We start from the raw sequence: 27811 nt of genomic DNA on the forward strand, positions 1-27811 counted from the left end.
GTTCAGGCTATTCTCCGTAAAATTTGTACAGAAGAGGATCAGGGCCACATGTGAAAAATGTGTTTGAGTTCTGAGTTTAAAGTCAGAAGTGTTTATTTTTTTTTTTTTTAATAAGTCCGAATCCTGAGAATAGGCAGAATTGTGAAGGTTTTTTTTTTTTCAAAGTCCGAATTCTGAGTGTTTTTTTAAAGTCAGAATTCTTTTTCTCAGAATTCTGAATTTAATAAAAAACACTTGAGCTCTTGACTTTTTTTTTTCTTTTTCTTTTCTCAGAATTCTGACTTTAAACTCAGAACTCAAATACATATTTTCACATGTGGCCCTTGTCCTCTACCGTATATATGTTTGAGACATTTTCTTACCGACCAGTTTTCCATTCAGCAGTTTTTAATAATCTGCTGGTCACGTGGCGAAGGTATCAGTTCAGTTTAGGTTTTGGCCTGTTGGTGGAGCCTTCAGATCGTCGTTTACACAGACAGGCTGAGCTGACAGACTGAAGAAATATGAAATGCCGGAACGTTGTATCTGGGCAGACTGAGCTCCAGTGTGTGCAGAGGCCTTGTACTCCTTTAGTGGGATGGGCGGTATAGCAAAGAGGGAAGTTAATTTCACTTGTATGCCCCAGTATAATTTTGGAGAAAACTTGCAAATAATAAACATGGACGCTTTACTTTAACCACAACAATGTATGTATTTATTTTGGTTTTGTTAACATCATTTCTCTCTCACACACACACACACACACACACACACACACACACACACACACACACACACACACACACACACACACACACACACACACACACACACACACACACACACACACACAGCCTATCACCTGTTGGGGCGGCTCTTTCTCTGGGTGAGGTTGACAGAGATGGGAAGTAACGAAGTACAAATACTTCGTTACTGTACTTAAGTAGATTTTTTGGATATTTCTACTTTACTTTACTATTTTTTTTGTGGCGACTTTTTAATTTTACTCCTTACATTTTAACACGAATATCGGTACTTTCTACTCCTTACATTTTAAAAATTGGCTCGTTACTTTAGTTTTGTACAAGAGGTCGTAATGTCGGAGAATAGCGCGGACACGCGCCTCACACCGCGAGCGGGCGCGTGCGCCACACAGAAAAAAGTGAGAAAAAAGAAAGAGAGCCTGCTGTCCGGAGGATAATCAGTTGAGATCGTGTGTGTGCGTCCTTGAGAACTGTAAGTCGTATAACTTATGTTGTCAGTTCATTTAAGCCTGTTGTTGTATTATTGGTCTGTAGTTCCTGCACAGTTAAAGTAGGTTAGCTAGTGATTTAGTTGTTTGTGTTCTTCACCTGTTAGCTAGGTTTCACGTTGCTTGTAAAGCATCAAAAGAGAGAAGTTGTCTCTGTCCGTGTTTTACAGACACACCTGGGGGGGGAGGGGGGGGGCGAAGTTTGAAACTTAAATACGGTCCTAATCTAGTCCTCAATAACAAGTTTCAAATAATTTCACTGGAGTTACCGTTATTATTTTTCACGTGATCAATACCGAATTTAATCTAATTGGATGGGAATATACTGTAGGCTACGTTGCATGTAACGCACCACTACAAGACGACTCGACAGATTCGGCCGCATTCTGCATTCATTTGCGGCAAATAATTGCAGCTTGATGGCGGTAACGTTAGCACTAGTAGTATGGACGGCGACATGATTGAAAATGAAGAAAACAGAGATCCCAGAGATTAGGCAGACAAGCAGCAAGACATTCCCAATCATCCCTGGCCTTATCTGAGAGAGATGTTTGAGATAGGCTAGGAGGCGTCAAGTATGACTCCTGGCCAATGTGCTGTGTAACTCTTAAAGTATGGGGAACTTCTTAATTAATCTATGTTTAGTAACTTTGCATAGTAGCTTTGCATAAAAAGTGGTTGTCATTCGCAAGGCTACTTTTACTTTTATACTTTAAGTACATTTCAAAGCCTGTACTTTGTTACTTTTACTTAAGTAAAGAAGTTAAATCAGTACTTCTACTTTTACCAGAGTATTTTTTAACACAAGTATCTGTACTTCTACTTAAGTACGGGAAGTGAGTACTTTTGCCATCTCTGGAGGTTGAGTGGGCGTTGTTTGCGTGTCGTTAGAGGTAGTAGTTTCTTGTGCCAAACTGATTTGTCAACCTTTTATGTGCCATCTGTCATAATCACCATTGCCACGGGTACAGCAGCTAAAAGTAGAGCCTGAAGAAGAGAACATGGTAAGAACTCCTTCATCTTTTTGTAACGTAAACTACAATGTTTCTGGTTCTCATCGTGACGGTTTCTCTGTATTTCTGCGTGGTTTTAATAGTAACTGCCGCTCCTGGTTTTTCTAACATTCATTCATAGTGATTTAAAATGTGTTCACAGTACTGGCATCATAAACTCTTCATTGATTTGATCCTGTAATGCTAGCCTACTGTTTTTTGATTCTTCTTTTCTCTATTTTTCTGTTTACATGTAATCCATTTTAAATGTGAAGAAAATGTTAACGTGTTTTACTGTATTCAGAGTAGAAATAATTAGGCAACTGGCGATCAGTATTTTCTTTTCTTCTATTTGTCCATTTATTTTACAAAGCAAGAACATGTCAAACTAATTAAACAAAAAAAAACACGTTCAACACAATTACATGTTAGGAGTAAATTGTTTGGTGGCCTTTATTTCCTAGTATTTTTTCTAGTAGTTTATTTTCCTAGTTCCAGTTTTGCTTTTGTCCTTGATACGCTTCAACTGTCAGTGTTTTATAGAGGGGGGATACGGAAGTGTTATGGAATCAGATATTTAATAAATGATTCATGGAACCAGTTTGTTTAACCAGTCTGCGGGAAATGGCGACTGTCACACGCATAGCATGTCAATAATCAATTGACAGTTTGGTTCAGTTATGGTTTGCATCAGTGTCGCACCCACATATTATTGTACCATTTGGACACAATGACAAAGTCACACAAAGACTTGATTAAATTAGCTTGGTTGCTTAACACAGCAAAATCAGCAGAGTTAAATTCATCACTTTGAAAAGTGTCTATATTGGTCCACACTATTTTGAGTTTAAACTACACTGTTAAAAGTGTCAAATGCTTAACACTGGGATAGAGTTGCTGCAGTAATTGTTCTCTCAATTGTTGAAATTTAACACCAGTCAACACAGGTCAGCGTTGAATGTGTTGAATGTGTATTAAAAATGTAATACCAGTAACACTGTAGAGGATTTAAAGGAACACGCCGACTTATTGGGACTTTGTCTTATTCACCGTATCCCCCAGAGTTAGATTAGTCCATACATACCCTTCTCATCTCGGTGCGTGTTGTAACTCTGTCAGACGCCCCCACCGCTAGCCTAGCTTAGCACAGATCCTGGAGGTAACCGGCTCCAACTAGCCTACTGCTCCCAATAAGTGACAAAATAACGCCAACATTGTCCTTTTCCTTCCATACTTGGTAGTTAACACTGAAGATAAAGTGTGCCTGATCAGTTAGGAGAAGATTCCCCCCCCCCCCTTTCTCTTTGGACCATCTTGATAGGTAGTGGTGGTTGAGCATCTCTGGGACTGAACTGCAGTGTTGCGCTGGACTGGCTTTATCCTCTGCAGAGCCAGATCCACTGTCAGCATAGTAGTGCCTCTGTAAAATTCAAGTAGAAAGAACAAAAACCAAATAACTGATGGGTCACAGCAAGAGAAGAGACATTCAGAATAACCTCCCTTCGTAAATGTAATATAAGCAATTCATTAACAAACTTGCATAATCCATATTTTGAGTAGGATCACTGAGGTAGGAAAATAGTGACAATGCTAAGAGCGATACTGCTCCCAATGGAGCAGCAGAATAGGAGTCTGATGCTGCTCCGCTGGCCTGTGGTTATGGGGCATGTTTCAACCGAACCAGGAAAGAAAATGCCTCTGCACTCAATTGGATAGACCTCCAACCAATCAGAGCAACGGCGTATGTGACGTTCTTCTTAGCGACCATCGGGGCCAGCTGATGAATTCAACTTTTGCCGAATCCCGCAGTAAGGATGGAAGAATAAAACTCTTTTAGTTGAATAACACTAAACCTGAGTTGAAATAGCTCTGTATTTTTACACTCAACCCTAACACTGAAAATCCAACACTTCTGATTTTGCCGTGTACATTTCAGGATTTATGAGCCAAAAACTTAAGGTGTCTTTCTCTTCAGAGTGCTGAGATTACCAGAACACTACAGAGGGCTGCTGTTGTGTGTGTGATCATCCTGCCGATGTTATATTTGGTGATAGTCTATTACCGTCCCGGAGAGCTAAGACAAGAGGTTCCTACCACACAAAAGAGGTAAAGCCCACTCTGTGTGTGTGTGTGTGTGTGGCGCGCTGCTTTGTAGTTTGTCCTTTAGTTTCCCTAATTTGTAGAAAACAGCAACTGTGTTGACAGCAAGGCTGCTTCTCATTCGGCATACTTTTATTACCACGAGTTTACAGACACGTCTCTGCTGTTTGAGTATCACCTGTGATCTGAGCCAATAAACTGGAGACTAGGGATGTAACAATTACCAGTGTAACAGTAAACCGTGAGAAAAATGTTGACGATAACAATTACCGTTTTAATACCGAAAATCGTGATCATTTAATTTTACTTTAAAGTGTTCATGTGTACGATTTTATATTTTAATTTTGATTTATGAAGAAAACAAGCATATAATTAGTGGTGTTTCTTTGATTTGTTTACATATTTTTCTTTATGTCTTAGGTTGAATGTTTAGATTTGTATAATTTAAACCTAGCACTACTGGAAATGTTCCTGACAAATAAGCTGTTTACATGCTGAACCGTTGTTCTTTTGATGTTAAAAGTTGCACTTTTGATAAGGTTTTACCTATATTTTTGTAATATAATAAACACTGTTACACTTTTTAATACCGAAAAACCGTGATGATTTTGGTCACTATAACTGTGAGGTTAAATTGTCATACCGTTACATCCCTACTAGAGACACACCCACCAAATGAGACAAAACATATCTCAAACATAGACTTAATATTTACAGTCTATGATCTCAAAGCAGTGGCACACCGTTCTGAGATTGAACGCTCTCTCTCTCTCTCTCTCTCTCTCGAAAATCAAGCTGTTCCACTTAGCGCTCCCCCTAGTTACCAGTACTATTTTGGCTAGGTCTGCCATTGCAAGACATGTCGCCCCATTTGAAACGCCTCACAAAAGGAGATAACGGTGCACGCTCTTGACGTTGAGCCCAAAACTCAGTTTTCCCTTGTTTACATGACAACACAAAAACAGCGTTTCTAAAAATCTTCACCCTAGCCGGATTTTTCCAAATGTTTCCATTCACAGTGACCTAAAAAACTTGTGCGACGACAAAGGGCCAAAACGCATAGAAAAAGCTACGCTTAAACAAAAAAAACACCTGTGTACGACTGTGTGGACTAAGCCTAAGATACAGTGATTCTGTGCATTGCCTTAAAGCAGTGTTGAACATTGTGCTTGTTCTTAAGTGATAACATGACAAAGAAGAAAACAGAATTGTGATCCTTCTAAACTTCCATATTACAGCCGCCCCCTCCCCCACAATTCCAGCTTGTCACTCCAGAGTCATCTTCCCCCACCTGGTCCATGCACCTGTCCAGGCGGCTCAGTGCTGCTCAAAGATCACATCCCCAAGGATCAGTATGAGAAGGTGGCCAAACGCCGAGCTAAGGAGCTCCAACAACACAAAGCCAGGTAGTGGATGGATGGATAGATACATGAATGCATATATTGATGTCATTATTTAAATATTTCATTATTTATTAAGGATTGTACAGTACCCCCAATCATTACTGAGTGACCATATTAAAAACGTGATCATTGTGAACAGATTAGCCTATTGTTACCGTTCTTAATTAGATTTTCAGTCACCTTGAAATGAATACCCAGTGTTACCCATTATTTTAGTTTTTTATACAAAAGCTTTACAAGGTTATTACCTTTTGTAAGTGAAACATATTATCCCAGTATTCCATTGTTGTTACCAAGATATTGCCCCCTCAGTAAGTTCTTATCGTTGAGCTGCATTGTAAAGTGCTACCGTTGCTAATTTGTTGCCACAGTATACTAATTTGTGGCCATAAAATACTAATTTGTGGCCACGAAATGCTAATTTGTGGCCACGAAATGCTAATTTGTGGTCACAATGTACTAATTTGTGGCCACAAAATAGAATTTGGGGGATAACGACTTAGCCTAACTATAATACCTGTGTGGGGCACATAGGCTACCCAGAGCAAGGTAAAGGTGCAGTCATGGACAGAGATGATTTGATTGAAATGTATTTTAGGCTGGGAATGAGTTACAAAGACATTCTAAAAAGCCTGGTATTGCAAGGAATCCTTATTACCGAGAGGCATTTAAACTAAATATTGAGAGCCCGGATGATTTACCGGCGAAGGTGTTGCACCAAAAGCTGTGACCCATCAGAAACTGTGACCGCAGAGGGCGCTGCTGCACATCGTCTGCCCGTGCGCGGTAGACAATGGAAGGCGAAGAAGAGTGTCTACCCAAACGGCGTAAACATTAAGACATTACATCCACGGGTGCAAGCTGTATGATTATTCGCGGTTTGTTATTGCTTCCTAAGGAGAAGAGAGTAAACTGATTGAGACCATATTAACCAACCCAGGCATAGTAACATATGTTTATCTGAAAGTAAATAAAATATATTAAGGTACATTTTCTCTGAAATGTTTCTGAACATGTATTTCTTTGTGACTGCATGCACGCGTTACATTTGTAATAACCTACCTAAGACCTCACACCGACTTATTGGGAATTTAGCTTATTCACCGTAACCCCCAGAGTAAGACAAGTCCATACATACCGTTCTCATCTCCGTGCGTGCTGTAAAGCTGTCTGACGGCTCCAGCGGCATCAGCCCATCACAGAACAGGCAGGTGAATGGTTCCAGTAATCCTACTGCTCCGAATAAGTGACAAAATAACGCCAACATGTTCCTATTTACATGTTGTGATTTGTAGAGTCACAGCGTGTACATAAAACAACGTAACATGAGACACAGCCATCTTCTAACCGTAAACAAACCGGGAACTATATTCTCAGGCGGAAGAATATAGTACTTTGGCGGAGTGATATGCTCGCAGCAAGCCTGTCTGAGAATATAGTTCCTGGTTTGTTTACGGATAGACGACGGCTGTGTCTCATGTTACGTTGTTTTTTGTACACGCTGTGATTCTACAAATCACAACATGTAAATAGGAACATGTTGGCGTTATTTTGTCACTTTTGTCACAATTTGGAGCAGTAGGCTAGTTGGAACCAGTTACCTGCAGGATCTGTGCTGGGCTAAGCTAATGTTGGAGCCATCAGACAGCTTTACAGCACGCACGGAGAGGAGAAGGGTATGTATCGATTTGTCTTACTCTGGGGGTTACGGTGAATAAGCTAAAGTCCCAATAAGTCGCCGTGTTCCTTTAATGGACCAGGTCAGAATATGTGACCCCACTTTAACTGCTTAATAAAGGAGTTAAACTTCAAAATATTGTTTGGGGTAGTTATGTCATCCCTTCACACTAATCTGGACATGTTTTCTTATTTATAGTCATCACAGAGCCAGTACAAAAGAGTTCACTAATAACACTAAAATGGATTATGGACTGCAACATCCTCCTTAGCAACAAAGTAGGCCGCTATAAATTTCAACATCATCTCTGCCTCATCTGTGCTCTGATTTACTCTCCTGTCTTCTAAAAGCAGCCAGCTGTGGCGTTGCTTTTTCATTTATTAAAGGTCCCACGGCATGAAAATTTCACTTTATGAGGTTTTTTAACATTAATATGCATTCCCCCAGCCTGCCTATGGTCCCCCAGTGGCTAGAAATGGAGATAGGTGTAAACCGAGCCCTGGGTATCCTGCTCTGCCTTTGAGAAAATTACCTCCCCTTTCTCTGCTTTGCCCGCCCAGAGAATGTGGCCCGCCCATGAGAAAGAGAGCGACAAACAAGCAAAGTGGCAGTTGGTCAAGGCCACACCCCCACCCTTCACCTTGCCCCCCCTCTCTCCTCCTCAATTAAATTTAAAGCTACAGACACAGAAATGGCACATACTAATGAAAGCTCACTGTGGGACTGGCTCTAATGGCTGTAATTCTGCACCAAGGCTGAATTTTGGGAAAGAGACTTCAGATACAGTATTAGGGACCACCAAGGTCTATATAAAAGAGACTTCAGATACAGTATTAGGGGACCACTGAGGTCTATATATACGAGACTTCAGATACAGTATTAGGAGACCACTAAGGTCTATATAAAAGAGACTTCAGATACAGTATTAGGGGACCACTAAGGCCTATATAAAAGATACTTCAGATACAGTATATGGGAACACCACTAAAGCCTATAAAAAAAAAATCCCCAGATACAGTATTAGGGGCCCACTAAGGTCTATATAAAAGAGACTTCAGATACAGTATTAGGGGACCACTAAGGCCTATATAAAAGAGACTTCAGATACAGTATTAGGAGACCACTAAGGTCTATATAAAAGAGACTTCAGATACAGTATTAGGGGACCACTAAGGTCTATATAAAAGAGACTTCAGATACAGTATTAGGGGACCACTAAGGTCTATATAAAAGATCCTTCAGATACAGTATTAGGGGACCACTAAGGTCTATATAAAAGAGACTTCAGATACAGTATTTGGGGACCACTAAGGTCTATATAAAAGAGACTTCAGATACAGTATTAGGGGACCACTAAGGCCTATATAAAAGAGACTTCAGATACAGTATTAGGGGACCACTAAGGCCTATATAAAAGAGACTTCAAATACAGTATTAGGAGACCACTAAGGCCTATATAAAAGAGACTTCAGATACAGTATTAGGGGACCACTAAGGCCTATATAAAAGACACTTCAGATACAGTATTAGGGGACCACTAAGGTCTATATAAAAGAGACTTCAGATACAGTATTAGGTGACCACTAAGGCCTATATAAAAGAGACTTCAGATACAGTATTAGGGGACCACTAAGGTCTATATAAAAGAGACTTCAGATACAGTATTAGGTGACCACTAAGTCCTATATAAAAGAGACTTCAGATACAGTATTAGGGGACCACTAAGGCCTATATAAAAGAGACTTCAGATACAGTATTAGGGACCACTAAGGTCTATAACAGACTTCAGATACAGTATTAGGTGACCACTAAGGCCTATATAAAACAGACTTCAGATACAGTATTAGGGGACCACTAAGGCCTATATAAAAGAGACTTCAGATACAGTATTAGGGACCACTAAGGTCTATATAAAACAGACTTCAGATACAGTATTAGGGGACCACTAAGGCCTATATAAAAGAGACTTCAGATACAGTATTAGGGACCACTAAGGTCTATATAAAAGAGACTTCAGATACAGTATTAGGGACCACTAAGGTCTATATAAAACAGACTTCAGATACAGTATTAGGTGACCACTTTAAAGGTGCTCTAAGCGATGTTGGGTGATGTTACTTCTTGTTGACGTTTGAAGTATTTTCAAGAAAAAAAGGCTAGCTCGCCCCTCCCTCCTCCTCATCCCGTCCCCTCCCCCTCCCTTCTGTGCTTCCTTGCACTAACCCCCCAACCCCCACCCCCAAAATCCTTCTTGTCGGTTATTGGCTGGAACGCTGGAACACTGTTTGTGTATGTTTCGTGGGTGCAGGTCGGAGCAATTTGTTTTTGTTGCTGTTGGTAGAGCTTGGGCTGTCTACAGAGACTGCGTTTTTTTACAGTGTGTTCAGGGGACAGGCAGCTCGCGGATAGTGAGGAGAGGTTTGCTGAATGTGATAAAAAATGTTGTAGCCCAAAAAACCCACTTACAGTGGCCATTCCCTATCCTTCTCACACTCATTGGCCTGCCACAGATTCCGGATTCATTGACGTGCCCTTTCCACATTTAACATGTAAAAAAAAATTATAATTCAGTCGCACACTCTCAAATTTTGGTCGCAGTCTGGAGCCCTGTGGTTAATATTGTCACCATTGGTTTACTCTCTTCTCTTTAGGAAGCAATAATAAACCGCGAATAATCATACAGCTTGCACCCGTGGCGTAAACATTAATACATTAGGTATTAATGTTTACGCCGTTTGCGTAGACACTCTTCTTCGCCCTCCATTGTCTATCACGCACGGGCAGACGATGTGCAGCAGCGCCTTCTGCGGTCACAGTTTCTGATGGTTCACAGCTTTCGGTGCAACACCGGAGTGCAAGTCGTACCTTCGCCGGTAAAGCATTTGGGCTCTCAATATTCTTTGGTAATAAGGATTCCTTGCAATACCAGGCTTTTTAGAATGTCTTTGTAACTCATTCCCAGCCTAAAATACATTTCAATCAAATCATCTCTGTCCATGACTGCACCTTTAGCTTGCTCTGGGTAGCCTATGTGCCCCACACAGGTATAGCAGCACTGCCCGCATTATAGTTAGGCTATGTCGTTATCCCCAAAATACTATTTTGTGGCCACAAATTAGTATTTCGTTGCCACAAATTAGCATTTTGTGGCCACAAATTCGTATTTCTGTGCCACAAATTAGCATTTTGTGGCCACAATATATATACTTTTTTCGGATGTCATGTCTGTGGCTCCGTACAAATAGCTTTGGTTGTTCTTCCATATTAAATGGGAAAAGCCACAATTTTTTACATATTTGATTTTTATACATTTTTGATTAGAAGTTTTGGATTGCAGCATTGCACAGCACCCATTTTAACTTATGTTTTATGACCTTACCTCCTCTTCACCCCCACCCCCACAGGACTACATCTGTATTATCGAAACTGCTGATTGCTTTGCCAAACTCTCCTCTGCAGTATCCTATCCAGGGTTTTACAGTACGACCCTTGACCACCACTCCCATACCAGGTTTGCTACACTTGAATAAATGATTTACTTTTTATTATAGCAATATAGTCCAGGCAAAGTAACTCATTTTGGAGCCAAAAATATAACTAATTGTAAAATATTTTTTTTCAGTTTAGATCATTTCGATGAGGTGTCCAGAACAACATACTAAAAGTCCTAAGAAATCCTAGTTGAGGAAATATGTTTTATTCTCATCAATCCGAGATGTGTGCCAGTAAGCCCAGACAACAATACACCCCAATGGGGATATTTATTTTCCTTTACTCCTATTAAAATAAAAAACTTTATACAATGAAAGTATCCATGAAAAGTAAAACATTTTTGTTTTACAAGGTTCTTGGAAAAATCTATTTTCAATATGCAAATGAGCTCAACACTAGGCTGTCAGGTTCTGGAGTATGGCAGACCCAAAAGCAGAGGCAGCAGGCAGAGTAGAGCTTGAATATTTAATGGAATAACTAAATACAAACAAAAGGTGTCCAGCAAAACAGCAGAGAGAGTGAATGAGATGATGAGAGATGAATGGCACAGAGGAGGTAGAATCAACAAATTATGATGGAGAGGTGAAATGGGCAAACTTTCTGGGTGTAAACACTTGTCCAAGCCCAAGTAATCTCAGTCTTAAACCCTCCATCAAGGTAGATTGTCACATGGTTTTGTTCTATGCAATTTCAGCTGTTGTATCTTTGCATTCAGCTTGTGCCCATCCAAATTCATTATGATCTTCTGGAAAAACTCGAAGGTGTATTTGAGGTTGTCTGGAAAACTCAGATCAAGGGCATAAATGAGCCCAAAAAGCATGACGAAGCCCACGATGACACTGCCCAAGTTGCTCTGGAGTTTGATGCCTTCAATCACAACTCCAACGTCCTCAGGCTCCTGATCCCCACCTCTTTGGATCACGTAAATCCCCATGACTGTGGTTGCTAGGTTCCTTTCTGCATCCTCAGCCGCCAGTGCCTGAACACCACAAACACAGAAAACACCGCAAATGTTTAATAAAGATGGACAGAGAAATAAGGGGACAGACACAGTGATGCAGGGCTCCACAGGTGATGGAGACAGACACAAAAATACATCTAGAAAAGCATTCACACACACACACACACACACACACACACACACACACACACACACACACACACACACACACACACACACAAACAAACAACAGTCAGAGTCCCCCCCACCCCCCCACAACCTGCAGGCGTAGGGAGGCGACCCTCTCGTCCACCGGTGTAAAACACCAACGTAGTGGCTCTCAGCCGGGGCTTGTGAGTATCCCCACACCCGCCCGGAGCCTCACACCCTGGGCAACTCCGGAGAAGAAAAGAGTCCAACCCCTATCCAGGAGTATGGTTCCAGAACCGAGACTGTGCGTAGAGGTAAGCCCCACCAGATCTAACCGGTAGTGCTCCACCTCCCGCACCAGTTCCAGCTCCTTCCCCCACAGAGAGGTGACATTCCACGTCCCCAGAGCCAGCGTCTGCTGCCCGGGTCTTGTCCATCGAGGCCCCCCGTCTGGGCCAGATGGTGATGGTTCCCAGAGAGAGAGGATGTGACAGTTAGATACTTTCTAATCTACTACAGAAAACAAACACTTACCAAGTAGTGGATTTTCCCCTTTTATTTTGCAGCGTCCTCCAAACGTTACCTTGGCGTTGCAGCCGGTTACAGCCAGAGATGGGCGGAAAGAGTGCGCGCAGTCTCGCACATGCGCAAAGGGCACGCTGTCTCGCACATGCGCAAAGGGCGGTCCCGTATGAGACTTTTTTTTTGGCGAGCTAACGTAAATCAATCTCATAGGTGGAGCTATTAATATATTTTTAGTTAAACCACTTAAATACAGTGCCTTGCGAAAGTATTCGGCCCCCTTGAACGTTTCGACCTTTTGCCACATTTCAGGCCTCAAACATAAAGATATAAAACTGTAATTTTTTGTGAAGAATCAACAACAAGTGGGTCCCAATTATGAAGTGGAACGAAATTCATTGGCTATTTCAAACTTTTTTAACAAATAAAAAACTGAAAAAGTGGGCGTGCAAAATTATTCAGCCCCTTTACTTTCAGTGCAGCAAACTCTCTCCAGAAGTTCAGTGAAGATCTCTGAATGATCCAATGTTGACCTAAATGACTAATGATGATAAATATAATCCAGCTGTGTGTAATCAAGTCTCCGTATAAATGCACCTGCTCTGTGATAGTCTCAGAGGTCCGTGTAAAGCGCAGACAGCATCATGAAGAACAAGGAACACACCAGGCAGGTCCGAGATACTGTTGTGGAGAAGTTTAAAGCCGGATTTGGATACAAAAAGATTTCCCAAGCTTTAAACATCCCAAGGAGCACTGTGAAAGCGATAATATTGAAATGGAAGGAGTATCAGACCACTACAAATCTACGAAGACCCGGCCGTCCCTCTAAACTTTCAGCTCATACAATGAGAAGACTGATCAGAGATGCAGTCAAGAGGCCCATGATCACTCTGGATGAACTGCAGAGATCTACAGCTGAGGTGGGAGACTCTGTCCATAGGACAACAATCAGTCGTATACTGCACAAATCTGGCCTTTATGGAAGAGTGGCAAGAAGAAAGCCATTTCTTAAAGATATCCATAAAAAGTGTTGTTTAAAGTTTGCCAAAAGCCACCTGGGAGACACACCAAACATGTGGAAGAAGGTGCTGTGGTCAGATGAAACCAAAATCGAACTTTTTGGCAACAATGCAAAACGTTATGTTTGGCGTAAAAGCAACACAGCTCATCACCCTGAACACACCATCCCCACTGTCAAACATGGTGGTGGCAGCATCATGGTTTGGGCCTGCTTTTCTTCAGCAGGGACAGGGAAGATGGTTAAAATTGATGGGAAGATGGATGGAGCCAAATACAGGACCATTCTGGAAGAAAACCTGATGGAGTCTGCGAAAAGACCTGAGACTGGGACGGAGATTTGTCTTCCAACAAGACAATGATCCAAAACATAAAGCAAAATCTACAATGGAATGGTTCACAAATAAACATATCCAGGTGTTAGAATGGCCAAGTCAAAGTCCAGACCTGAATCCAATCGGGAATTTTGTGGAAAGAACTGAAAACTGCTGTTCACAAACGCTCTCCATCCAACCTCACTGAGCTCGAGCTGTTTTGCAAGGAGGAATGGGCAAAAATGTCACGTCTCGATGTGCAAAACTGATAGAGACATACCCCAAGCGACTTACAGCTGTAATCGCAGCAAAAGGTGGCGCTACAAAGTATTAACTTAAAGGGGGCTGAATAATTTTGCACGCCCAATATTTCAGTTTTTTATTTGTTTAAAAGGTTTGAAATATCCAATAAATTTCGTTCCACTTCATGATTGTGTCCCACTTGTTGATTCTTCACAAAAAATTACAGTTTTATATCTTTATGTTTGAGGCCTGAAATGTAGCAAAAGGTCGAAAAGTTCAAGGGGGCCGAATACTTTCGCAAGGCACTGTATATATACATATGATCTTAAATAGATATATTTAAATAAAGCTAATTATATTTTAATGTGTCACCTCTAAGAAGGCCTTGAATAATTTTTTTGAGTGTACTAAATGTAGTCCGCTGTAGTTGCAAGAAAGACTGCCGCACAAAGAGATGCACATGCAAAAAACATGGACTCCCTTGCACTGCCATTTGCAGAGAATGTCGTGGTACTAGCTGCACAAACTCACAGTTGCCTGATTTATCAGATGAATATGACCCAGAGGGGAAGAACTAAGCAAAGAACAAACCAGGACCTGATATAGAGGGTGCCAGAACCAAGAGCCACAGAGAAGGGGTCGAGGATCAAGGCTGGATTAAAAAACAAAAAAACAAAACTAAAATAAAATAAAAAACACCACAAAAAAAATCCCCTGTTGTTGTTGCTTCCTTGTGGTGGTGGGGAAGCTTGTGTGCCTCCGTGACCCTGAAGACTATACCTGCGGGGGTTATACCCCCTGGCAGGTACTACCAAGCCAGGCAGTTTTCAGGTTAGAGGCCAGTCTAGAAGCAGCATTGCCATCACCCATTGGTAGTAGGATGATTGGATGAAGATTGGGCCAATGTATTTGTCATACATATGAATGGGGTTTCTGCCTATGCAAATTAGGACATATTCAATAAGTGTGGAGCTCATGTGCATATTCAAATTCATTTCAAAAGAAACTTGTAATACAAAAAAGTTACGTTTCATGTATACTTTTTCTATGTAAAAGTATTTACTAAGTTTTATTGTGGTAGGAGTAAAGGGAAAAAATTAAGCCTATTTGGGTGTATTTTGGGCATATTCGATTAGTGTATAGCTCATTTGCATATTAAAATACATTTTCAAAGAAACTTGTAATACAAACAATTTTACTTTTCATGGGTACTTTCATTGTGTAAAGTTTCATTTTGATAGGAGTAAAGAAAAAAAAATAGCCCCACTGGGGTGTATTGTTGCCTGGCACACAGGATTGATGAGAATTTAACATATTTCCTCAACTAGGATTTCTTAGGACTTTTAGTATGTTGTTCTGGACACCTCATAGAAATGATCTAAGCTGCAAAAACTTCTAGTCTGTCGTAAAACGCTACTTTGCCTAATTGTAAGTTGTGAAATGTTGGGTTGGTTTGGGTGGGTCATGGAAAAATACACTGAAAAATAATGCACTCAGGGAGCTAAATCTGTTGGTACCAAAATGTGTTTAAGCAACCAGAAAATAGGCGATTTAGTCAAGCCATAAATGAAACATGGCTGGAATATCTGGTGAAATTAACTGTCATAGTGTATCTTAAAACGCAAAGTAAAACCCAATCAAACTCCAAAAAGCATGGGTGCATGGGTGTAAGCCAATATAAAAATATGGTAACTGAGAATAGTAATAACTAACAAACGATACCACAGCAAATGAGTTGACTTAGCAATATGTAAGGTGTATTCCTAATCCTGACACACTGAGCGTTTAGTTTCAGGGCAGAGTTACATAGTATAGTACAGCTCAAACTGCTGCTTGGGGATTTTTTAGCAGTTTAACAGGAGGAAGTTCCAAAGCCAGAGATGTGTCCTGTTAAAGTATGAAAGCATGAGGTGATTTTGATTTCAGGTTTAGCACTGCATGCGGAACAAAGAAGCAGCTACAAGGTTAGTGTTATCCCATCCGACATGGGATGCAACAAATCGGCTGGTCAGTCTCACGCAGATCAATCTGGTGGTTGATACAAGATGGCTGCCGAATGTTTAAAAATTCAAGATTCATTATGTATTAGATATACTTAATATACTTTAAAGGTCCCATGACATGGTGCTCTTTGATGCTTTTCTATAGACCTTAGTGGTCCCCTAATACTGTATCTGAAGTCTCTTTTATATAGACCTTAGTGGTCCCCTAATACTGTATCTGAAGTCTCTTTCCCGAAATTCAGCCTTGGTGCAGAATTACAGCGACTAGAGCCAGTCCCACAATGAGCTTTCCTTAGGATGTGCCATTTCTGTGTCTGTAGCTATTGAGGAGGAGAGAGGGAGGGGCAAGGTGGAGAGTGGGAGTGTGGCCTTGACCAACTGCCACCTTGCTCGTTTGAAAGCCATGATGTCTCTCTCTCATGGGTTGGCCAAATTCTCTGGGCGGGCAAAGCAGAGAAAGGGGAGGAAATCTCCCTTGTTATGACCTCATAACAAGCAGATTCCAGATCGGCCCATCTGAGCTTTCATTTTCTCAAAGGCAGAGCAGGATACCCAGGGCTCGGTTTACACCTATCACCATTTCAAGCCAATTGGGGACCATAGTCAGGCTGTGGGAACTCATATTAATGTTAAAAAACTCATAAAGTGAAATTTTCATGCCATGGGACCTTTAACGCATTTGAAGATGAAACATACAGAAAGTAATACTGTATAATAAAGAAGGCAACATCGTGTCATTTTAAAGTCACATTTAAATAACTTTAAATACAATCTGTTTTTATAGAAATCATTTCTTGGCTTGGTGCTGACATTACCATAGCATGACATCATGTAACATCATTGTACAGCAGCCATCTTGCTATTAACCTTGGAAATGGGGGCAGAAATTTCACTGCAACTATTTGGTACAGGTCCTGAAACCGCTGCAATAGTTGCTTTTGTATTTGATTTTGAAAGCTGATATTTATTCAGTTTATTTTGAATTTGATTTGTTTTCAATTTTCAATTTTATCCCAAAAAAAATCTCCATATTTGTATTCTTGTCATAATGTCAGGAAAACACTTTCCCTGAAAAGCCAGAAGTAAGTGATGAATATTATGGTAGAGTTTGACTGTGAATGACACTACGCAATTACCATTGGCTTCCAAAATGTCTTGAAAAATGCAGCCTGACGTTGAGGTCTGTGGTGTAGCTGCTCACCTTGTTCTTGCAGCCTGTGCTAGCTGTGCGCAGACAGCACAGCGCTGTCCTGGCTTTCTCTGATTCTCTGATTGTGTGGTGGTGGTATGGGACTGGTGTGGGACTGGTGTGGGACTGGCCTTCCTCCATCTTGAGAAATAAATTGAACAAAAATGTAATAATATCTTACAAAAGAATTGTGCCCAAAAAAGCGGTAACTTCCGTGCCTAAAAAGTGAAGCCAATGCGGAAGTCCCTTAAATCTGCATTCTATTAACTTTCCAGCAGGGGGTGACTCCACTGGTTGCAAAAAGAAGTCTGTAACCCTTTAGGGGCGTGGCTACAAAACAACCTGTCAATCAGGACAGAGGCTTAGCAATGCTAACCATTACCCTGTGTATTGTTGTTTTGCAAACATAAATATTACATTCCAAGAATTATCTTTAGTATAGATTTCATGAACTTCCTTTAAATCTTTACAAATTTCATGAAATGTTAAAAGATTTTCTTTTTGATACACCATTTCCTGATTTTAGGCTAATTCCAGCTGTTTTTAGCAAGCAAAGCCAGGAAATCCAAGCAATTGGAGCCTACAATTTGCCAGCAGTTAGCTAAAGATCAACCAAGCTCTAAGCTAAAGGTCCTTAAATTAACATTGTAAGAACCTTGGCAGATCTGTGGACTGACCACTGCACACGACTTCTAGCAACCAGAGGAAGTTTCCGTAGCTGGTGAGCAAGCCAGCCTATACTCAAAAACCGAGGAAGATAGGAAAGAAGGATAGGATCCTTGTACAAAGTCACAATTTTCCTGGACAGGATTTAAATCATTATTTGAAAGGGAAAGTAGACAATAGAAGATTTACTCTGGTGTGTCTACTCTAGGTGTCCTTGAATGTGTCCAAAGGGGTCCTGACTACGGAGAATCTAGCTGAAGGTGTGAAGGTCCAAGGTGAGATTTAAATATCAGAACTAACTTCATATAGGCTGTAGTTGGAGTTCTGAATAGATTTGACTAAGCCTGATTTGTTTAAGCAAATGAGCTTTAGCCTACTCCTGCCTGAAAGACATTGGCATCAGATGTGACCGTGCTTTCGAAATTTTTGACAGATGAGGGAACCTGTAGAGGCTAAGCCCAAGCTTTAAGTCCCTGAGGTACCATGGGTCGAATAGTTGACACACTTTTTACCTTGTAGGTCAATTAGATGAAGAAGAAGTTGTATATGGCGTACATGTATATGGCGTACATGTACATGGCGTGTATGGGTATGTGTGTTCGTGCAGTCTGTAGTGGTGGTGTTGTCTGTCTGTGCTTCCGAGTAGAACACCTGGTCTGGCATTCCACTCGTAGATATGGTAGCTCTGCAAAATGGTCTCAGGAAGGAACCTTTTTTTGGTGGAACATTTGCACCCTGCAAAAGAAAACGTCACATACAATATGGAATTAAGTTAACTGTTCACACAATACAGTAAAGTGAGCTATATAAATTAGCTGAATGCACGGTTAAACGTAATTTGCTCTTACCAGTGCATCGCCGTGTGCATTTTGTCCATAGCAAATCCAAGACAATTGGTCCCTGCCTTGTTGCACGATCCAAATTGTCTTTCAAACTTACCATTTTCAGCGTGTAGCTTGCTAGCTCGAAGTATGTTGTTGTTGTTTCCCAAAGCGAACAGAGTTAGACAACAGCAACACACCTCGCTGGAACATCTGGCGCGTTTATCCTGGAAATTAACTTGCGTCGACCCACACCTGACCAACCAAATATTGCTTCCTATTTATGCCCTGAGCTCAAACTGGCTCTTAACAGAACATATACTGCAGCCATCAAGTGACAAATATCTACTGCATGGCAACTGTACTCTAGGTAAAGGGTGTATAAAGATGTGTTTTTCTCAAACATCACTGCTACAGAGGCCAAAGAGTTGGTGATGCTGGACCTGCAGAAGGTGCCTGCCTCTCACTGTTCCAAAAAAGGCCAACCCCGAAATTTCACCAGGCGCAGATACACCTCGCACTGGCTATGTTGTAGTTTTGTTTGGTCAGCCACCATGCACCATACCACATGGGAGCGTCTCAGAAGCAGATTGTTTTGCCTGCCAAATTCGCAGAGTTCTCACTAGAGCACACTTTGAATTTGCTCAGCGAGTCTCAGCTTGGTGCCGCCCCTCGAGTTGGGCCATTTTCATTACTCAATGCCAGACCCTTAATCTTTTGGATTTGGGTCTGGATTTCCAAGCTAGGATATTTGTGCTTCTACCATAAAAGTAAGTAGTCTACATAGTAAAATGGTGTCTTCCATTTAGTCCGGTTATGGACGACACAGATCAAATATTCGTGGCAAAGGGTGTTTAATTAGAAAATTGACTGGATGCTAGCAATTCCACTACCTGCCTGGCCTGTTGAATGCACGGTTCCATCAGAAATAGACCTGGTGCATATTTCTAATGGAACAGAGTGGAGAGCAGCTTTTGGAACACTTTTACAATGCGATGGTACAAGCATTGTCTTGAGTGGCCGAAATTGCTGTGCCAGTTGGTATCTAGAGGTTAGTCCTCACTGACAGCACTCACATATGATAACATATTTCAGTTATTCTGGTACAGTTGTATGTTGTGTGGTACTTAAATCTACTGAATGTAAGTGAGGAACATCTGATGAAACAAAACGTCAGTTAGAATGTTGTTAGAACTGTAATGGTATAATATCGGTATGTAATACTTGTACTTACATTTGGGTATCGGTGCATCCCTATCAAAGTATAGCTACTTGAGGATTTAAACAAACTACATTCGTCATTGCAGTTATCAACTAATCAAAGTATCACAGTAATTCTTGTTAAAATCTATTTATGTTTTGGCAAAAAAAAAATGACAGGTGGTGGTGGGACCAGACTGATTATGGAATCTAGCAGCCTGGTGATCCTCAACGATGCACTGACTAAAGTGATCTACACCAGTACTGTCTACCATATACACACTGGAGACCTCGGTATGCATCTAAGAAATTGGAACTGAGCTAGAAAACTATTCATTGCAGAAATGAAATGCACAAAATGACCAAAGTCCTGATATGGTTAATGTAATCAAAAACAATTAGTGAAGTTGTCAATGTGTTGTACAGGTATGCAAGTGCATAAATGTGTGTTTCTGTGTGTTTACTAGAATTAGTGAAATGCAGCTTAATTTAAGCCCACTTTGTTTCCTAAATGTCAACAACTAATGTGTTAGGAGTAAAACACTGCTCAGCTGTCCTTTTCTGTACTTAGCATCCTTCCAGTTTGAAAACCATGAAGCTGTGTTTCCCATTACCATCAAACAGCCTCAGCTGCCAGTGCTGCACGACATGGGGACAGGTAAGAGTGCACTCAACATGGAGTCTGGTGGACAAATATTACATTTAATTATTATCAAAGGCAGGAAAGTGCTGCTTCTACACTCTGTGGGTTGAACCAATGAAGCATTAATTAGTGGGATGTCATAGCAGGTGATTTATTTTCATAAGCTACGACTAGTCAAATTTAAAATCAACCTTCTGTATAAAAGATACAGCAAGCAGAATGATGAAACTGACATGCTTTGGGGTAAATAGCATAGACTGAAAAAATAATGGCAGAAGCTTCCGGGTCTGAAAAGTGCATCCAAGCTGAAGTGCCTTAAACCTGCATTCTATCTAATTTCCAGCAGTGGGCAACTCCACTTGTTGCAAAAAGAAGTCAGCTTGTAAAAAAGGATATGGCAAAATTAACCTAATACTACTTTTTTACGTAATTTGGTGTCAGTCACTAGTTTCAAGTCTTCTTCAACACAGCATATTCATTTTTGTAAGTGACGGTCCCATTTGTCATTTAAAAATTGACGATAAAGCTGGGGATGCTTTAGGGCGTGGCTACACACAGACCTGTCAATCAGGACAGAGGCTTAGCTAACCATGGCACTGTGTACATTAAAACAGCCGTCAACTTGTTGATGGGTGTTGCCCATGTTTTTATCCTAAACTTAGACCCTCTCACTGTCTCAAATTAATTTGAACATCTTGGTCGCCTTAAAATGCACTGTATGTTCAGCGTTCTGCCAACCAAGCTAGCTAGCTAGTGCTATCGTTAGCTGGTGACCTAAGGGAAAGTTTGCTGTTTTCCTGTGTACAGCCGTACATGCAGATGAATGGCTCCAGTACCCGGATGATTCGCTTCAGAAGGGTTGAAAATTGGCAACTTACCCTCTTAGCATTTAGCTTAGCGCAGCATCATTGTAACCATAAAAAACACTGGCAATCACTAAAATATCATCCCAGCCCAGCTCCACCCTCTCTTAAACAAAAATCATCACATTTGGTTTTAAAAAACCAAGATGGCGACAGCCAAATTGCCAAACTTGAGGCTTCGAAACAAAGGCCACGGTGCTACTTCCACTATTTTTACAGCCTGTGGTAGACAGCTTTAGACTTTTTTTTCATAGTGTAGGCTATTAGGCGCATTAATGTTTGATTTCTGATCATCAAAATCATCAAACAACACTGATCTGTATTATATCTGTTATTCACTGATGGATCTATACCAACACATGCTAATCTCCTGTTAAAAAGAGGGCAGCAAGCATGTTCATGTACACTAATCATAATGTCTTTATAGTGTCTTTTCTTGTAATAACTCTTTGCCTACTTCTGTCTGTCAGATATCAACTCTCACGTCACCATCGCCACAAAGACATTTCTGCGCTACCCACAACTCAAGGTGTTGTTGAGTAGCATCCGGCGTTTCTATAGCAACATAGAAGTCGTCATTGCAGATGACAGCTTTGAACCAGAGCACATTACCGGAGAGCACATCCGGCAGTACTTCATGCCTCCAGCACAGGTACACGCACGCACGCACGCACGCACGCACGCACGCACGCACGCACGCGCGAACGCACGCACGCACGCACGCACGCACGCACGCACTGACCGGATCAGCTTTTATCTTGCTTTTAGATTTTCTTACTGACAGAGTACAACGGTTTCGAGTGAATGGACAGATTTCCAGCATCAGGGTTTAAATTAGAGGTTCACCCCAAGGGTGTGTCCTGTCACCTTTTGCTTTTTTATAATGTACACAGACAGTTGCAGAGCGTCTCGGGAAGATAGTTACATTTGAAAGTTTTCTGATGTTTTCTGGTTGTCTGTGATGTAAAAGAAAGACAATGATTAGCCAACCAGACCCCATTCTCTCTACAGAATTCTCTCAAATGCATTCAGGCTGGTGGTATATTTGTGCCTCCGAGGAGAACTAATCCCTCTTCCAAGTCTTTTCTGCTATAGGGCTGCTCAACACAAACAATGCTCATCTTAAAGCAGTGTTTTTTTAAATGGAGTTACGCATACACCTAGGGGGTACTTTGGAGTACTGCAGGAACAAATCAGTCATGATTTTTAAAATAATTATTTACTATAATAATGAATTAATGTAGTGACTGTGTGTTTCAGTTACAATATTGTTGTTCAGTAAATCAGACTCTGATGGCAGAGCTCTGCATTGTGCCTCTTTATTTAGCTAGGCTGATTTTTTCTACCAAAAAATGTTTTGTATTAGTCAGGGGTTACTTGGCTGAAACAATATTTCAAAGGGGTTACATTATTGAAAAAAAAGTTTGAGAACCACTGTCTTAAAGGATGGCTACGGCAAAGACTATAGGACTTGTTGTTTTTTATGTTGATTGTTAATTGCCTTTATTTATTGTCTCTGTCCCCTTTTTAATATGTTTCCATACTGACTGTATGGACTGGAAAGCTGCAAATCAATTGCGCATTGGGATTAATAAAGTGTCTGAACTGAACACATGTATACACACACACACACAAATATTAAAAGCCAAATTTCATTAACCCATATATCACCGAAATTTCCAATTGATTATCATTTCTACCGTATTTGATATATATGATGATCATATTATTATTTAATTCAAAAATGTATTCATAGTATCTGTTAATGCTCTGCATTGCGTTGTACTTGTCACCTGAAATAAACATTTAAAGATATTTAAAAGATTCCAAAGATGAACGTTGTTTTTTTCTTCCTCAGGGCTGGTTTGCTGGCAGGAATCTGGCCGTCTCCCAGGTAACCACCAAGTACTTCCTGTGGGTGGACGATGACTTTTTGTTCACGGAGAACACAAAGATAGAGAAGCTGGTGGAGGTGATGGAGGCGGTCCCAGAACTGGACTTGGTAAGAATGAGAATGAGAATTTCTGTAGTCAGGTTTGCAAACACAGGGCCAGTCCCAGACTTTCAGGGGCCTTGAGCAAGATTTGATTTGGCGTGTTGCCACTTCACCTGGCACTGAACTCACACTTGTACAAATAAGCTTGTAAAGACCAAAGAGAGACCTATTGGCAGCAACACTGGGCCTCATTCACCACCGTTCTTACGAAGAAATGTGTCCTTAAACCCCACTTACGTACTTTTTTACGAAGATTCTGACATTCACTAATGTTTTCTTATCTTGGATTTGTTCTTAGCTAAGAACAAAATCTACCAACACTCAAGAGCACTCTTACACACATTTGAGTGATGACAGTTTGCTCCAAATAATTGGTTACTGCATTTTATTTTATTCTACAGTCACTACACTGTAATGTATTTCTGATCATTTGTTGAAAAAGAAAATCATAGTATGCAAAGAAACACTAAGACTGCAATGTACATCAGCAATTAAACTGATTAAATCCTGCGTTATTTGGTGATTGATTGCGCTATTTATAGGGCCAAAATGCAGTAGTGGAAAGTACAAATTCTTCGTTACTGTACTTAAGTACATTTTTCACGTATCTGTACTTTCCTTAAGTAGAATCAATAGTGCATACTTTTGACTTGTTTTACAGCAATTATCTATACTTTCGTTCCGTTACATTTTCTGATCAGTTGTTCCCCCTGCCAAACCATCTTCCTGACCGTCACACGTTTGTCTCACCAGTGAAGTTTGGTTGCCATAGATACAGTATAAATGGGGCATCGCTGATCCTTCATCAGCTTCCAAGCCGGCTCTGGTGCCCCAGAGCCTGGGCACAGCGCCGCTGACCCTCGGTAATACAGCCTCTGGTAAAAGTGAAAATGAAAATGTTTGTTTTTTATTATTCCCGTTTTTAAATCATAGTTGCCAGGCAGCGTAAGACGCGTTCATATCTTATTTATTTGGCTGGACCTCTTCACATCTCCTCCCCATTTTCGCTGCTTAACACACTTTATTTGCTTACGCTCCCATGGTTAAAGGAAATAAAACGGTCTTAAAATACATCCATGAATAAAACCAACCGCATTCCGATTCTAACAACACATTTCCGTTTTATGCTGGTTAGGATAGGAACTTTTTTTTAAAAGCCAGGCCTTGTTTGTGGTAGTGGACATATTACCATTTAAAATGATAATATGCAAATAAGATTAAGAGAATAACTCGTTTTGCAAGTACTGTTACTTTTAATACTTAAAAGTACATTTAAAATCAGGTACTTTTTACTTTTACTTAAGTAGGGTTGTCATTGTGGTACTTCTACTTTTACTAAACTAAATATGTCTCTGGTTATTTGTACTTACACTGAAGTACTGAGATTCAGTTCTTCCTCCACCACTGCAATGTACAAGTCATCTGCGAATCCGACAACCATCTCTTGAACGCGGTCCCCCGCTTCCCAGGTGGTGCACAGGAAGTGTCATGTCCTTATATGCGAATTTGCGGGGCGTTTTCTTATGCTAATTAGGAACAACTGCCACACACATTTTAAATTACGAAGACGTGGGATTCATCAATCCTAAGAACACAGGTGCGAACAATTCTGCTGTTTAAGAACACGTCATGAATCCGACATAGACTTTTCTTAGGGACTTTCTTAAGAACATAGTTAAGAGATAACTTAGGAAGATATCGGTGAATGAGGCCAACTGTCTGTAAATATGATGCGTTAACAGCTTTGATGATAGAGTGTGAATGGCTGTGTCAGACATCATGGCTTTCAATTCAATTTTATTCATAGTATCAATTCATAACAAGAGTTATCTCGAGACACTTTACAGATAGAGTAGGTCTAGACCACACTCTATAATTTACAAAGACCCAACAATTCCAGTAATTCGACCAAAGAGCAAGCATTCAGTGCGACAGTGGCAAGGAAAAACTCCTTCTCAGGAAGAAACCTGGGACAGACCCATGCTCTTGGTAGGCGGTTGTCTGACAGTGCCGGTTGGGGTGTGATGAACAGTGGCAATAATAGTCACAATAAAGATAATAGAACAGTGACTAGAAATAGTAGTTGTAGTAGTTCATGGCATAGCAGGGCACTTGCAGGGCATAGTAGGATGCACCAGGACGTAGCAGGGCACTGCAGAGCGTAGCAGGTGTAACAGGGCATAGCAGGGCGCGCAGCAGGACCACGGCTACAGGCTGCAACCATGATTTAGGGGCCACCCTAATCCAAGGAAACATGCTGGGCGCAAAGAAAACATATGGACTCCGGGGAATAAGCTCCCCAGAGCTAGGTTAGTAACAAGCATTTCTGGAACATGGAAGCACACAGATGGAAAGAGAGAGGAGAGAGAAGCTCAGTGTGTCAAAGGAAGTCCCCCGGCAGTCTAAAACTATAACAGCATAATTAAGAGAGACAGGTTAAGTATAGGAGCCTGGTCGGGCTAGAACTCTCCCCAACCAGATTGGGCTGTACTGGCCTGTCTCCCTCTACTTTGATTGTATCATTGATTATATGGTAGATGAATCTGACGACTATGACGAGAAGCAGGTGGGCCGGGTTAGGCGGACGCTGCAACTCCTCACTCCCTAACTATAAGCTTTATCAAAGAGGAGAGTTTTAAGTTTACTCTTAAATGTGATGACGTTGTCTGCCCCCAGGACCCAGACTGGGAGCTGGTTCCTCAGGAGAGGAGCCTGGTAGCTGAAGGCTCTGGCTCCCTTTCTACTTTTAGAGACTCTAGGAACCACAAGTAACTCTGCATTCTAGGAGTGCAGCGCTCTATTGGGGCAATAAGGTACTAAGAGCTCTTCTAGATATGATTTTGCTTGACCATTTAGAGCTTTGTAGGTCAGGAGAAGGATTTTAAATTCAATCCTGGATTTTACAGGAAGCTAGTGCAGAGAAGCTAATACAGGAGAAATATGATCTCTTTTCTTAGTTCTTGTCAGAACACGCGCTGCAGCATTCTGGATCAGCTGGAGAGTCTTAAGGGTTTCAAACGAGCAAAGTGGCAGTTGGTCAAGGCCACACTCCCAGGCCACAAGGTGTCCCCCCCCCCCAACAAGGTGTCCCCCCCTGTCAGTGGTCCTGCATCTAGCGTTTGAGGTTGCGGATTGCAACCAACTGGAACTTCAAGTGTGTATTACAACTATGGTGGCCGATGCAAAAATGCAAATTGCCCTATCTGGGCCAGTGTTTGGTTTGTCCGTTCTGGGCTACTGTAGAAACATGGCAGTGCAACACGGCGGACTCTGCACCGTATGTAGATGTAAACTGCTCATTCTAGGGTAACAAAAACTCAACAAATCTTATTTTCAGGTGATTAAACACTAAATAAAAGATACTTCTTAATATTATATTCGACTACTGCCAATGGAGTTGCCTAAATCCTAACCACTCCCTGTCCTTTAAGTTTACTCACTTTGCATGCTTGAGGTTTCTGCTCCTCGACAAATTTACTTATGAATCCTTTCTGCATTTGATCAATTTTGCTTAATATTTCTGAATAAGGACTCTCTATCCGAGGTCCACGTCTCGGCACGTTTATTTTATTTTCTTTTACAACCACTACATCTGTCAGACTGAAGACTTTCCCAGAATGCATTTGGCAAGAGGTAGGTACACAATGGACTGGTAGCCAGTTTATGACCAGTTCTCTTGTCTCTTTGTTCTTATCAGCTAGGTGGGACAGTACAAGGGAACCAGTTTTATTTCTCTCTTCTCTATGAGGAAGGAGAGGAAATGGAAGGTGGCTGCCTGTACAGGAAGTCTCAACGGAAGTTCCAATCACTTCCTGGTTACCCACAATGCTTTCTGGCCAATGGGGTGGTCAACTTCTTCCTGGCTCGCACAGATGCCATCCAGAGGGTGGGATTTGACCCTAAGCTCCAAAGGGTAGCACACTCAGGTAGGTCTAGACCCAGACAGAGTTTGGATTCCAAGTGGCAGTTAGTCCACACACTTTCAGTTTTGGTTGGCATGATACAAGCAGGTGTTAAAGGCCAAATGTCTGTTTCTGACTGTAGAGTTCTTTATGGATGGCCTGGGCTCGTTGCTGGTCGCCACGTGTGACCATGTGTCCATTGACCATCAGCCCAAAACAGGCAAAGGCAAGGACAATGCTCACTACGCTCGTTTTAGAAACCCTGGAAAGAGTGACATGGAGTTCAAACTGCAGCTTCACTTTTTCAAAAACCACCTAAAGTGTATCAAATATGGATAGACGACTACAAGAGGACATTGTGTTACATATTTCCCTGCAGTTATTCAAATAAATAGTTCTGATTCTGGGTGGCAAAACCAGGTCTGAAAAGTCTCTAAGTCTCCCTA

The 27811-nt window shown here is 41.2% G+C and overlaps 1 protein-coding gene across 5 annotated transcripts; it reads left to right on the top strand.

Annotated features, from left to right (window-relative positions):
* The first annotated feature begins 1169 nt into the window (after positions 1-1169).
* LOC120574186 (beta-1,4 N-acetylgalactosaminyltransferase 2-like) lies at positions 1170-27797 on the top strand. 5 transcript variants are annotated; one of them, XM_039824402.1, is made up of 13 exons: positions 1170-1215; positions 2203-2235; positions 4199-4329; positions 5562-5729; positions 10809-10915; positions 16009-16046; positions 18149-18215; positions 20142-20255; positions 20533-20619; positions 21938-22119; positions 23326-23469; positions 27161-27389; positions 27508-27797. In XM_039824402.1, exons 2-13 carry the CDS (start codon positions 2233-2235, stop codon positions 27702-27704), a joined length of 1467 nt encoding a protein of 488 aa, XP_039680336.1. In that variant the 5' UTR covers positions 1170-1215; positions 2203-2232; the 3' UTR covers positions 27705-27797. The 5 variants fall into 5 exon arrangements, with proteins under 5 accessions (XP_039680336.1, XP_039680337.1, XP_039680340.1 ...); XM_039824403.1 differs by having other exon boundaries at positions 5586-5729; XM_039824406.1 differs by having other exon boundaries at positions 27216-27389; positions 27508-27647.
* Positions 27798-27811: the final 14 nt, after the last annotated feature.

The sequence above is a fragment of the Perca fluviatilis genome, chromosome 15 (assembly GCF_010015445.1).
Source record: "Perca fluviatilis chromosome 15, GENO_Pfluv_1.0, whole genome shotgun sequence".
Lineage (NCBI taxonomy): Eukaryota > Metazoa > Chordata > Actinopteri > Perciformes > Percidae > Perca > Perca fluviatilis.